The following is a 13,897-nucleotide window of genomic DNA, read 5'->3' on the forward strand; positions in this document are numbered from 1 at the left end:
CCCCTCAGGCGGGTCCTCGGCGGGAGGGGGGAGGAGGAGGCGCCCCCTCCCCGGTACTCACTCTCCTCATCAGGCGTCCCTGCCCCTGAGGAAGGAAGGGGAGGGGAAGTAGCACAACTGGAAGGGGGAGATAAGAGCCGAGAGGGACGGGAAAGCGAAAGAAGGGGCAATAAAAGACAAAAGCTCCGAGAGGGGGAGAAGGAAGGAGCAGGAGGGAGGAAGCCGCACGGCCGCCCGCCAGCAGGGCTTCCCCTCACTGCGACAAAATGGAGGGCAGCAGAGCCCCTGGGATTCCGCTGGAGACAGCAGTCTGGTGCGCTTTTAGCCTTTGCCGAGCGGCAGGCTTCCCTCCGTCCCTGCCGGGCAGCTGCCGGGGCGAGGAGTGAGCACATCTTCCAGCCGTATGGAGCACCTCGCCTCTGGGAGCTGGACAGATGACTTGTGCAGCAGCAGCAGAGGTGTGTTTCAAACCAGAGAGAGACTGCCAGGCTGTGGCAGGGAGAAAGGTGGTTTATGGCAGGTCACGACAAGCTGCTCGCCTCCAACAGAATGAGCTCAGGAGCCCGTCAGCCCACACCTCAAGTTTTTCCTGATTTTGAAGACATGCCTACACAGCACTAAATCTCCTCTCGTCTCCTTTGCCATGCGTACCAGAATGGAACAGCTTGGGTTTAGTTAACATAAAACCACCAGTATCCCCAAAAGGTAGACTAAACTTCTGTTAAAAACAATCCTAAAGCTCAGGTTCCCCATTTGGTCTCACTCCAGCGAGCAATGAGGTGCACAGGGAGCGAGCAGCCAATATGGGGCTTTAGATGGAACGGCAATTCCTCCCCACACTTGAAGAAAAAGAAGAAAAAAGCCCCAGAAAACCACCACCCATTTCTTGACTAGCCACTCATCTAGTAGAAGAAAAGCCTGTTTAGTTACTAGCTTTCTCAAGTGCATCCAGGGGATTTTTGCCAAGAATGCTGGACTAATCCCAAAATAAAAACAATGCCATGTCTAGCTGTATAGGAGAAGCAGCTTTTTTTAAACGCTGTTCTTGAATGAGGAGAATTCAGACAGACCAAGGCAGCTACATTGAAAGGACAGCATTAGACTTGCACCTCAGGCTGTCGGGCACACCAAGTCAGCATTTATGGAAAGCAAAATATAAACAGGCTCTTGATTTTCATGTTTGTTTCTTAAGACTCAGCCAGACTTGCATAGCTCAGCTACACTCGAATGGTATTGATTTATACAGTATGCAAAAGCCCTGTCAGCTCCAACACTCGTTTCCACGTTAAACTCTTCTGGAAACACTCCAAGTGAAATATCCAGACATCCCTTTGGGTTTTCCACAGCATCCTTCTTCAACTGTGACAACGTTACCACGAACCGGAGTACCATAAAGTCCAAGTTCTAGCCCCAGAAAGACACACAATTCTGCAGGGTTCCCCAACAACGAAAAGGTAACAGGAAAGAACAATTACCTCTTACTCCATTCCTTAAGAAATATCACATTCTCCACAGCTGTACATACTAAAAGAAGTAATCCAATACAATAGTCTCAATTTATTTGAAATAATTCGGTTTGAAAACTTTTTAATTTAAAATTTACAGCACACGTGGGGAGGAAACATGTTTTGTTACAACTAAAAATTATCAGAAGAGTGCTGCAGGGTTGTTTTCTTTAATTTAACACTGTCATGGCTTTATTCAAAACACAGTTGCACAAAATCAGTTACTCCAAAGTTTAAGGAAAGAGTTTGATAAGGAACCGAAACACACTATATACATACTGCCATACAAAGAGCATTAAAATAGGACAAAACCTCTACAAAATATAAAACCCACCCTTACATATTTGCATGAAAAGACCACCCACCAAGCAAAAAAGTTTCAAAAGTTATCTGGAGGCTCTGTATTACTTATTTTAAAAAAATGCTACGCTGTTTAATTGCATGCCAAGCTGACAAATATGAAACTATACTTAGATGGTAACACTGAGGAACAGACAAAGTTACTTCGGAAGTTGAGTTTTGTGTGAGGCTCAGATTTTTAGATGTAGCGGCTGATGCACGGCACTGCAAGTTGTTTTTAGGAAGTGTTAAGTCTGCCTATCTTAGGGAAGGTCTGCTAACCCCTTCTGAGTTTATTCTGTGTCGTCCAATTAGCTCATCCAGTGTCAAAATTGGACTCGCTTACTGAAACAAGACCGGTACTCAAATAATTTTAATCCAAATAGTAAATTTTTCCATTTAAAACTAATTTTATATGCATCAGTAAAAGACAGTTAAGGAAAACCCTGACAATGAGGTACTTTAAAGTACACGCTTATAAATAATAGGTTTCAATCATTCACCGAGACTAAAAAAAAATAAGCAGAAAGATGGGAAAACACACTTTTCTATCTCAAAGCTGAGCACAAAGCAACTGCCTTGAACACAGAGCCTCCACGACAAGATAGGATGTGCACTTACCTAAGATTTCTATTCATTCAGTATTCATACACAAACACAGGAACTTAGATTGTGGTTGCAAATGTAGTTTTACCACTATTTTTCTAGTGTCTTTACAGATACTCATTAAAAAATGCAAACCCCATTTAGTCAGTTCATTTCCAAGTATATTGCCATCCGCCTGACTCGTTTCATTCAGATGCCTTTAATGGCTGGCTATGCTTTACAGCTACATGAGAAACTATGATTTAAGGCTCTATTTGGGGAGGGGGGAGGGGGGGAAACACACACACAAGAAATTGGGCTTTGCAGAACTTCAACCCTGCAGTATCTAAACTTGATTTTAGAGTTGGAAGTCACATGTAAAGTCTGCTAGTGTGTGAAATACCTATTAAATATTCACAGGTAACCGATCTATGGGTGACTGACTCTTACTTAGGTCCAGGACATCTCCCTCTTCCCCACCCTTGGTGTCTCCCCCAGTTTAATGGCAGCTATTGTCAGCCAAGACAGATACAAAAATAAGTCTCTTGAATAAAGCTGTGTGTGATATTTGGTTCAGTACCTACGTGAAACAATGTAAATTAGTTTTATATCAAGACTACTGTTTTAAATCCAAATCATGACTGACAGAGGAATGCTGTATGTCTGAACTTGTCTCGCAGTGGCTCAAACAGAAAACAGGAATCCAGCGGGGCAGAATTAAGACCTGTTGGTCACAATCAGGCTGCTAGAAAAAAGCTTGTCTGCATGTCTCCTGTACGCGCCACCAACTGTATGCAATGGAACAAGTTTCTGCAGCCATTCAATATAAAAAACCCTAAACTATTAACTAGTATTATGCATGAACTTGAATGTTTTGCCTACAACCAGATTTAAAAAGTTTAAAAGGTGACCTGCGAAGAAAGACTAACTTATGTTCATCTTTCCCCCTGCAACGATTCTATAAAAGTGGGGGGGGGTGTTTGAAAAAAATGTGCTTGAAGGAGTTACCCGTTAACTTCTGCATTAGAAATGCATATATTTTATAGCCAAACACCATGATTGCTGCAGAATTCCCAAAATGACAATGCAAGAGTGAAGTGAGTGGAAGTTTAACGAAGACTTCTAGCGAAATGGTTTAAAACTACAGATTATTTGCTTTTGTTAATACCTGCAATGACTATGTATTTTGGAGAAAATTTACGGATTAGAACCCTTTCAGTTTGTCAAAATATGTTCTTGAAGGTATCTAGTAAATACTCCAGCAAACACCGAGCATCTGAACAAGCAGGAAAAAAAAAGATCTTCTGAAACCCACTTAGGCTTTACAGTGTAACACACAAAATGGATAGAAGACTTAAAAAATATTACAGGAGTCACCTTTTAAAAAGCTGAAATAAAGGTGTAATCTAGTTGTCGATTTCAAATAGAATCCCTGGTAAACTCAGACTATAGTCAACGTCTCATTTAAAAGAGGCTGGAATTTGCCATATAGCATGTTTGAGTTCGGCTTTTTAAGTATAAAAAACTTTAAAATCTTGAAGGAAATTCACAATATTAAACCCATGCGAAATGGGTGGTTTAACTCTGGGCTCATGATGACCAACACAGCAAGCTTGTATAAAATCAAAGAGCTCCAAATAAAAGTCTAGGGGGAAAAACTTGACAATGGCTTCAGTGATTATAGGGCTGAAAATTGTTTTCTACATATAGGTTCACTAACAGGCTATTATATCTTATTTGGAATGATAAAAAGGGCAAGAATAGTAAAACCACACTTCTCCTATAAAAAGTTAACATATCTTCTGTAGGGACATCTATGGTACATGGAGACATACAGATCTGCATAATCACTATTGCGTATTCTGTAACTGAAGAGTCTGGTCCTACTTGTGTCTATAACAAATTAATCATCCTCTTCCTCGCCTTCATCTTCAGGGTCTCGTTTCCTCTTCTCCCCTCGAATGCCCTCTGCTAAGGAAAAGAGGTATGCATACATCTCATTAGGTTCTGCTCAGACATCATAAATGTAACGTTATACTTGCAGAAAAGGTAACTGAAATAGATTACTGTTTGTTTGTAGTCAATGCATTCGCCACTATAACATCTCTGGGTTGCTTACGGCTCTCAAAAAAAGATCAGTTTACATTACTCTGAATAATTCATGTAGGCCACATTAAACTAAGTTCAAGCTAAGCATGTGATGTTCCATACAGGAATTATAAAGATGAAGCGGATTTATAAAAAAATGCTTCTGTTAACATGTATTTGAGAACTAAAATGGAAATGACATGTTTATATCTCCCTAACTTTAGTTTTTAGAAGTTGCATACACCCTGCCCCAAACCCAGCAGTTTCTGCAGATACCAAGTGAAACCTGCTCTGTTCTCTCTCCAGTGACAAACTGATAGAAGCATCTTGCATAAATATCTTTGAGCTTATTCTTAGAAATATGCTTAATTCGGTCAGTGGACTATGCGCTCTTGTGGTGAAATCATGAAATGCAATTTTGTCAAATCTAATGGATTTATTTTCCAGCAGTCATTTCCTGGCTAATTAGCCACCCTGACCTCCTGCTTTGTTGTCTCAATAGATTCGAAGGCTGCATTTGTAAAGAGTGAAGAATTAGCATTACAACTTCAGAACTTCATTTTTTCCGAGTGCGAGATACACCTCCAAGAACTGCCCCGCTAAGCCAAGCGTACAGGTGAGATGGGGACTCGTCTGGTGAGAAATTCTAGAATTTGTCTACAGTTTACACAGACTTCGGGGCTTCAGGATTAATACAAAACTTTGCTGCTAGGGATGGTTTAAAGATTAGGACAGAGTTCCCAACCATTAGAAAAGCAAAGTTCTGGAAGAGCCTTGTAGCAAGGAAAGTGGAGGGGAAAAGCCAGCTCGTTTTAAGATGAAGCTTGATAATTTTCTTAAAGGGACTTGAGCAGCCGCTGACTGGTAGTAACAGGGGACTCCTACCTGGTGTCTTAACCTTACCACTTGGAACACAGAGGTGCGTGCAACTAAGCCACCCATCCACCCACAAATCAGAGTACGCCGATATCTGCACAAGAATTGAGAATAAGCCTTCTGCCTGTAGAGCAACCAGTGGTTATGTACGTTCCAGCAGTCCGGAACAGAGTAGGAGCATCGAACGTAAGGCTGGTCCCTACCCTGAAGGCTTGGAAACCTCAAACAAGGTGCAAAAAAGAACGAGTGACGTTTGTCCTGTTTAACTTCTTGCAGGTCCTTTTTTAAAAACATCAAAAGATGAAATAAAAAGTTAATTTTATAAAAAAGTACTCAAGTAACCCACTTCTTGCAAACAGAACTTTACGTTCTGCAAGATACCAAAGGAACAGCACCAGCCTGCGAGAATGCCATTTCTTCCACATCGGTTATACACACTCGGTGCACCGTACCTTCTCAAAGCAGGATGAGCCACACACACCAGCATTTTTTTTTTGTGAGCTTTTGACTATTACGCATGTGTCTGACATCAAAAGAGTAATTTATGAAATTAAGAAGTTACAACCACTGATAAAAAGACTAGATAGAAAAAAAATATGATTAGGCTCACTAGCTAAGCTGTTGGACAGGATACCGGGTTGAGCTTGCCTCCTAGGAGTTGCCTCTCAAGCCGAAAGGTTTACTGGAGAAGCCACATTCAGCTTGATAAAGGGAAAAGATCCAGCTGCTACTGCTGCTTCCAGGGCTTTGCCAGTGGAGCCTCTGGTGCATTAAACAAGGTATTTTACATGTATGTAAATAACATTTGCCAGGTATACAGAATAGTCCGTCTCCCCTCCATGTTGGAAAATTAAAATTTCTAACTGTGTAGGAGATGCAGTGTCTTTCATTTTAGAAAACTGCTTCAACGAGAGACTGTGAAAACCTGTCATTTCTTCCTTATTTGTATTTTATAAGTGAGCAGACAAAAAATAACAAATACTGCCCAGCTACTTTACTACCTGCTCGAGCTCTTGCTCACACCAATCCTAAAATGCTTCACATACCTTCAGAAAGAGACCAGCCAAACAGTGATTTATGCCATTACAGCGCACATCCCAAACTTGCAAAGTTACAGAATTATAAAGAATCAATTTAGTCACAACTTTAGTAACTTGAGAACTTACCTTCTTCCTCCTCATCACCTCCTTCTTCAACATAGTCATCATCATCATCTTCATCCTTTACAAAAGTTGTGAAATATTTTTAAAATTGCCGTTTATTGAAGTTTTGCTTACGTGCTGATCCTGAGCAGAAATTCAGAAAACCCCACTGACTCCGTTCAGAGCTCACATTCCACACTTACTTTTTTTGGTACTGGCCGCCTGTACAAGGATAGGCAGCCAAACCGACTATAGTACATTTAATCACCCAAACCAGTGTTATTATCTGGCCCGGTATTCTCATTTCTTCGTTCTGCCCACTTATCGCTACCTTACGCCAGCTCAAGAGTAAGTTATTGCAAAATTAACTGAAGAGGCCACGACAGCAAATAGAGATGACAAACCTTTTAACCCACTGTCGTTGAAGGACAAGGAAGAGGAGAAAGCAGAACAGCTAGTATCTTCACAAAATTATTGTTTCTGTGTCAAATGATTTAAGCTGTTGGGGATTTTTTGTTTGGGCTTTTGTTTTTTTAAAGCTGATAGCTGAAAAGTGTAAACCAATTAACAATCAGCAGCCCCAGAAAAATCAAACAATGGTGCAAGATCTCTGCCCTACTGGCACAACGTCAAGCCTTGAAGACAAACGGAAGTCTTATTTTTATATCCGTCTGCTGTATCGGATTTTATACATAGGGTAACGTAACGAGTAAAAATGTGAAAACATTTGAGAGCCCATTTGACATTTGTCCTTAGAACATGGGAATTAAAAACCACTCTGGATTAATTCCTTGCAATTAGAACGGTGCACAATTTGATTTGCCAAATTAATTTTCCCAAATACAGGGAAAAGCCAGGAGACTTTGAACTCTCAAAACTTTACACGCTTCACCCTGACCACCACCTGTTCCCCACCTAAATGAACGCAAAATACAAACTCAGTGTCTGTGTTGTTGCACCACCGTCGGAAGGGCCGTGGTTCTGAACTCCCCCAACACTTCCACGGCTCTGCGTGGCAATTCCTGGTCACCTAACGTGCAAAGCGTATGCGTGTACTAACGACCACACATGATTAGCACCTGATAGTCTTCCTAGTTCATTTTCCAAAGAACTACCTCTAAGGTCTTGGCTTCAGAGCAGATTTACTTATTTAGTTTTTAGCTTCGTTAACTGTGTTACAGACATTACCTCTTCAGAGTATTAAGGCAGGAACGAAGTTACATTCGTAAGCAAATCACATGAGCGCTAGTTACAAGAACAAAATGAAGAACACCAAAGCGTTTAGTTCAAGATTTTCTGCACATCCATGTGAAATGCAGCTGATAGGAACTAAAATCTTATCAAAAGCAACAGTAGTGGAAGTGATGTCAACAGGGTTTTTTTTTTTGATCCAAAACGTGCGAGCTGCTTGCACAGACTTGCACACAAAATCTGTGCCAGACACATTCTCCCTCTGAAAGCCCTGTAGCTGTCAAAGGAGAGTACTAAATCAGGACTCCTGGCTTTTACTTCCATGCAATAATCATTTAGGCACGACCAGTTTATATCCACAAGAATCTATTCATAGCCTTGTAAAACATGTATATTTTCTTAATACTCCTCCACTTGCTTTTTAGCACAGTACTACTTGAAAGATCCCGTGGGCTATTTTCCACAGCTCTTCAACACCACCACTAAGAACAGTTTCAGGAGAGTGCACGGTAAAAAAACCCAGCATTTATTACAGCAAGAACTGTACGCTTTTCCTTTGTTTCATCTTACATGAAGTACTGGTAACTTGTTGCTACTTCATTCTCCTCTTTCGCACGACCAGGGTATTTTCTTTGGTTTTCCAAAAGAAATTAACTTATTCTGCTTCATATGTTTCTATTCTGACAATTTAACTGGTAGTAGTGCATGGTTTCAAAACGCTGGGGAGAACGGCTTCTTTAGCTTACAGGGAATAAAGAGGCTCTACCAGCCCGCAACATCAAGGGCTGGGATAAAAGTCAACCGAGTCTTGGAAGTCAGCCAGGACCGCCTTCATAGCTGACGGCCACCGCTCACGTTCAAGTCAACACCTTGTACTTCAGCGACAGCAGCGTTCTCTCTAAAGTATCCCACTGCATCTACCCCACATTTATGCGCTGTGTCTGTATGTTCGAATTAACACAAAGTCTGTAGGCAGTTTTTCTACGTTTCTTGGATTTGGTAGAATTTACAAACTTTACCTGAATCTCTTCTTTCATCAGGTATGAAAGACCAACTTCCTCTTCCTCTTCTCCTTCCCCCAAATCTGAACCTCCATCATCTTCATCGTCTTCCTCTTCATACTCTCCTGGAGGACCAGCTTCATCCTCGTCTTCATCATCATCATCTTCATCTCCTTCTGAAATGAAGGATACACTTACATATATGCTAAAAGTTAAGTTTCCTTAACTCGCCTTTATACAAGTTTGTGTACACCAGGTCAAGCTAGTTGTGACCTTTTTTTCCAGAAAGGTTTGGGTTTTTTTTTTTTTCCTTTATTTCTTTAAACGCAGACAACATGTGGGAAACAAGTATGATTTTAATGAAGTTATCTTTATAATTTTCTTTCCTGAAGAAAGGCTACCCATGTTTTTACAACACAAGCTTCAGGCAAAATTCTCAATGCCTGAAGCAGCTACGTATGCAAACTGCTGCAAGGGAGCTGAAAATTTAGTCAGTGGAAGGGGAAGAGAGGCTTCTCTACAGAATCAAACCCTAAAATATTTAAAGGCAAAACCAGCTTCACATATTACATTTATCTGTTATTTCATCACTTACTAGTAACTATGAAACACCTACAGTTCCAAAGAGATGATCTCTCATTTCATTTTTATTTCTGGAGCATATAACCACTTTCACAGTTTCAGTTAGGCGAATTACAAGAAACGACAAGGTAAATTCACCTTCAAGTTAATAACCTATTCATGTATTTTCAAATATTGGGTTTATTTTCACATTCCAAGCATCAACTGTTTGGCTTTCATCGAGTTCTTTTCAACATGGGCTTCCAAACTTTGATGCGTCTGAGTACGCGTCAGCAGCCCCTTGACAGCCATGACCCAGCACACAGCAGTGGCAGCTCCCAGCTAATGATTTAAGGCACGAAGAAAACACTGCGAAACCTCTGTCGTAAACAGATACAGCCCAAATCTCACTTCTTATTTGCGTGGATATTTAGAATGCAAACATGCCTAAGACACCGCATCACAACAGCAGCAGCCCATCCTATTTGCCAATAGCGCTCAAACACATTTTGGATGTTTTTTTTTTAACGGCTTTGACTGTGTCAGTCATCTGTTAAGCCAAGTACATTTAAAGAAGAGCACGCATACTGTTCCCTGCAATCACATCAACGTAGAATTTGTAGCCACACGCTGACAGACCTACACCTACGGGTTTCGTTTTCAATCGGGTAACAATGGAAAAAGATGTAGGAATAGCCTCGTTAATGACCACAACTGAGGTCAGTTCAAAAGGAGCTATATACATTTTTTTTTTTAACAAAAAATTGCATTATACTTGAGCATGGGACTGAAACCATTACAAAAGGCAGCAAATTATAATTTTTCATACAGAATAACGTGTGTTTGTCCCCTCGCTTTGTATCATTCAGTAGTGCCAAAGTGCTTTACTACTGGCAACAACTTATTCTGAGAATATTTATATCTTTGTAACAATATCTTTAGTCAAATTTCCTTAAACTCGGAAGGCTTCTCAAGAACCCTCAAAACCTTTGACAGGAGTTTCCCTTCTGTATCACGGTGTGTTAATACCAAACGAGTTCGAGAAGTCTGCGCTTCAAAACTAAGAGCACAGGATCGTGCTAGTGCATTCAAGAAGTCACTATACCCCACGCTACATCTGTATCTTTATTACAACATACTATTTCTATCCACAGTTTATTTCAGGAAGTTACCCTCATCATCATCATCTTCTGAGTCCGGTGCCTCATTATCTTCCTGATCGAATCCATCTAGGTATGTGATTTGCTGAAGCAGCTCAAAAATGCTGTCTCTGTAATCCTCAAGGTTTGTAATCTCACAGTTGAACAGGTCAAGGCTCTTCAAGTTTTTAAGATTTTGCTGAAAATAAATGAAAAGTTTTTTTTTTCCCCCCTTATTTCTTGACGTGGTACTTCAAGTTACAGTGCAGTCATGGCCCAAATACAGTTAACCAGATAGCCAGCTACAGAATTTGTTTTGTCCCCATCCCCTCTTTTCTAGTCAGTATTTCGCCCCCCCATTAAACACCAGCTTCAGTTCAAAAAGCTGTCTGCGGTAGTTAGAACTCCTCATGAAAGTGCTTTTGCAGATCAACTCCACAGCGTGTTTGCAGCACGCCCAACACATCCCTGAAGCACCAGACCACCGTGCGCAGACTGCACAACACATATTTGGGTTTGGTTTTTGTTTGCATAGCCTGGTTTTGTTCAGGCAATCCTGGGCAAAAACTTAACAACTCCAGCAGCCTTTCAGTAAACAGTTTGACTGATTTAATTACAGGCATCTTGCGAGGAGCAAGCAAGAGACACTTGGTAGGATTTGTTACAACACTACAGAATTTGCTTTCCAAACAATAAAGACTAGACAACCGACGGTGATTTTTCTCACCTTTCAGGCTCTACACGCACACAGAACGAGCCACCTGCATGGCTTGGCAAGCATCTAAGTTCTAAATAAAAGTGTTTCTTCTCTAGAGCGCTAACTGCTTTACTTAAGTCTACTAACTGCTGGGTTAAAGCCCCATTAAAAAAAAGTACGTGAAGAACCTTTATGAGCAGTTTTAAACATATGCAGTCTGTATCAAAATCCTAAAAAAAAAATAATCATCAGCTAGAAGAATGGGTGCACAGATCAGGCAGGCGCTGGCAGCTGCCTCCTACTTTTAAATAACCTGCTACTGGCGCCTCCCAGGTTTGCTCCTGACTGACCGTCTCGTACACGCATCCTAATCACTTCGCAGTTTAATGAAGGCTTAGGGCAGGTGCTTGTTAGACAAACTATACCTTAACAAACGAAACCAAGAGGGTCAGCAAGACGTAACTTGGCTACTTTTCTTTCAAAGATAAAACAGGAGCTCAAAAATCTCTTGCTCAGTACATCCCACTACTAACACAGAAGGAATTTTACAGCGGTTCATTTACAAGTACTGTCTCTAATAACCATGACACAGAGTTAATCAAGTCAGGACCAAGTGGAACACTGACAAACCTAAAACACCCCAGTATCCATTTCACCTGAGCTGGCAAGAAAAAAAAAAATTACATAGAACATATGACAGGTGAGAAAAGAAACTTCATTTCGCGTGCCTTTCAGCTGAAAAAGAATATAAGCAGCTAGAACACATCACGCTGCATCTTTGTACTCGCGGATTTCCCGCACTGTGCTAGTTTAAACCCCCATTTGCTGTTTCTGCGCTGTGCTTGAAAAAGCTGCTCGTACACAGCCCTTACAGCCAGGTCTGCGCCATTCCACTGCAAGAAAATTAGTTTATTCTTGATTTGAAAAACAGTATTTATTAGATTTAAGTTTTCCATTAGCCCCCCTCACTTCGTACTTACAAGAGCTTCCACAGTGCCAAGATCTTTGATTTTGTTGCCACTTAGATTTAGATATGTGAGATTTGGACATCTTTCTGCAAGGACCTCCAGGCCTCCTGAAATGATGTTGTCGCTCAACTCCAACTATTATACAGAAAAAATTTAAGTAATTAAGCACTTAGATTTTTACCATCAGATTCAGACCCGCATCATTTGTAATCGTTCTCCCTTTAACTGAACAGTTTAATCACAGAGTTGAACACTTTGGAAGAGTCCCACAAGCTAACAAGCATGAGTTGAGTTATTGCTTTGGCTGTCAAAAAGTTCCTTGAAGTTTACTTTGAGAATTACGCAGTACTCCTTAAAATCCGATGGGTTTGGATACTTAAAATTTAAGTTAGCAGGCTACATAATACTGGAATTCACTACAAGCGATGTGCAGCTTCACTGGCTGGGCAACGCAGCGGCCTCTTATCAACATCAGCACCCAGCAAGACGTGGCCAACCTTCACATCTTTAACAGACAAGCGTTTACTGTCCCAAGAACCGTTGACCAAGCCCACTTTGGCCATAATTAACTGGAGATACCCGAAACAACTTCAGATCTTAAAAAAAAAAACCACGGCTGGGATGCGGCATCATTTCATCGGCCCGCCATCTCGCAAAGCGAGTTCAACTGCGAGCGCCGAAAGGCCCAGCCATGGGTCGTCACCCGTGACTTTTACTTCTCAAAGCGCTGGCAGGCGAGAGGTACGTACCTTTCGGAGCTTACTCAACGTGGGAAGTTTGGCCAGCGATGTCAGCTCTACATTGGCCATGCTAAGAAACTCGAGTTCTTTAAATGAATCATTCAGACCTTCGATTTCGCCATTGCTGGATCGGCAGTTATCGAGCACCAACTCCGTCACCTTTGAGTAGGACAGCGAGTCACTCGTCAGTTTAATGAGCATCAAAAAACCACACGCTTCATCTAAACCACAACGCGGAGACTGTTAAATATCTGTTGGTTTGGTGTTTGGTTTAAATTTAGACTAGACTTGTGGTCCGAAATCAGACACCCGCCTATTTAAAAAAAAAAAAAAGTATGCCAGTTTCCCTCCCGCTGAGCGTGCTTCAAATTGTGCAAAAAACTGCCATCTAACCCCAAACTTTATCGACGGGCACTTTTATAGCTTCCACAGTGCCACCGCAGCCTGGGGTATAAGCTGCCCTCGTATACGAGCGAACCGCTAACTTGTTCCTAAAGTCTGATAATTTCATTCTGCGTATTCAAACCTGTAAAAGCTTTCAATTTCCTTCTGAACCCTAAACCTTCTGGCTCCAGATTATTTCAGCAGCGAGTTCTGCAGGTTAATTAAGCCCAATTAAATAATTTCCTCATGCCAAAGCCACTGAAACAACTAGATAATCGATACAGGTCGCGTACTTTGAGAGGCGGTAACAAGGAGCAGCCAATTAATTTTAAATTATTTCATCTACAGTGGAACATACCACTCATTAGAAAGGACATTAACAAGGCGACTCTTCCTTTCCCCTGCGCACTTTTAAATAATAACATTTCAAGCCTGCTGCAGAAACCTCCGAGCAGCACACTTTGCCAGCCTCAAGTAAAGTCTCCCCATTGTTTTATTTTTCCATCAAAAAACGTTACTCCAAACCGGCGCAAAGTTTTAAAGCAAGCTGCCAGGGGCGAGGGGACCTGCATGGCTTCGCCCAGCAAAGACGCACGCTGAAGGCGCGCGGAGCCCTCTTCAGGTCCCTGCCACTGACCAACTTAGTGAAACGCACGCCGTTTGGTCAAATCAACGCGTTTG

The 13,897-nt window shown here is 41.5% G+C and overlaps 1 protein-coding gene across 4 annotated transcripts; it reads right to left on the reverse strand.

The window, feature by feature from the left end:
* Positions 1-1,544: 1,544 nt before the first annotated feature.
* Positions 1,545-13,037, reverse strand: ANP32E (acidic (leucine-rich) nuclear phosphoprotein 32 family, member E). 4 transcript variants are annotated; one of them, XM_009331590.1, is made up of 6 exons: positions 12,842-13,037; positions 12,105-12,227; positions 10,461-10,626; positions 8,746-8,900; positions 6,560-6,614; positions 1,545-4,397 (listed from the first exon to the last, which is right to left on the reverse strand). In XM_009331590.1, the coding sequence occupies exons 1-6, from the start codon at positions 13,031-13,033 to the stop codon at positions 4,333-4,335; spliced, it is 756 nt and encodes a 251-aa protein (XP_009329865.1). In that variant the 5' UTR covers positions 13,034-13,037; the 3' UTR covers positions 1,545-4,332. The 4 variants fall into 4 exon arrangements, with proteins under 4 accessions (XP_009329865.1, XP_009329864.1, XP_009329863.1 ...); XM_009331589.1 differs by having other exon boundaries at positions 1,545-4,400; positions 12,842-13,036; XM_009331588.1 differs by having other exon boundaries at positions 8,746-8,903; positions 12,842-13,030.
* Positions 13,038-13,897: the final 860 nt, after the last annotated feature.

Source organism: Pygoscelis adeliae, unplaced genomic scaffold (genome assembly GCF_000699105.1).
Source record: "Pygoscelis adeliae isolate BGI_AS28 unplaced genomic scaffold, ASM69910v1 Scaffold919, whole genome shotgun sequence".
NCBI classification, from domain to species: domain Eukaryota; kingdom Metazoa; phylum Chordata; class Aves; order Sphenisciformes; family Spheniscidae; genus Pygoscelis; species Pygoscelis adeliae.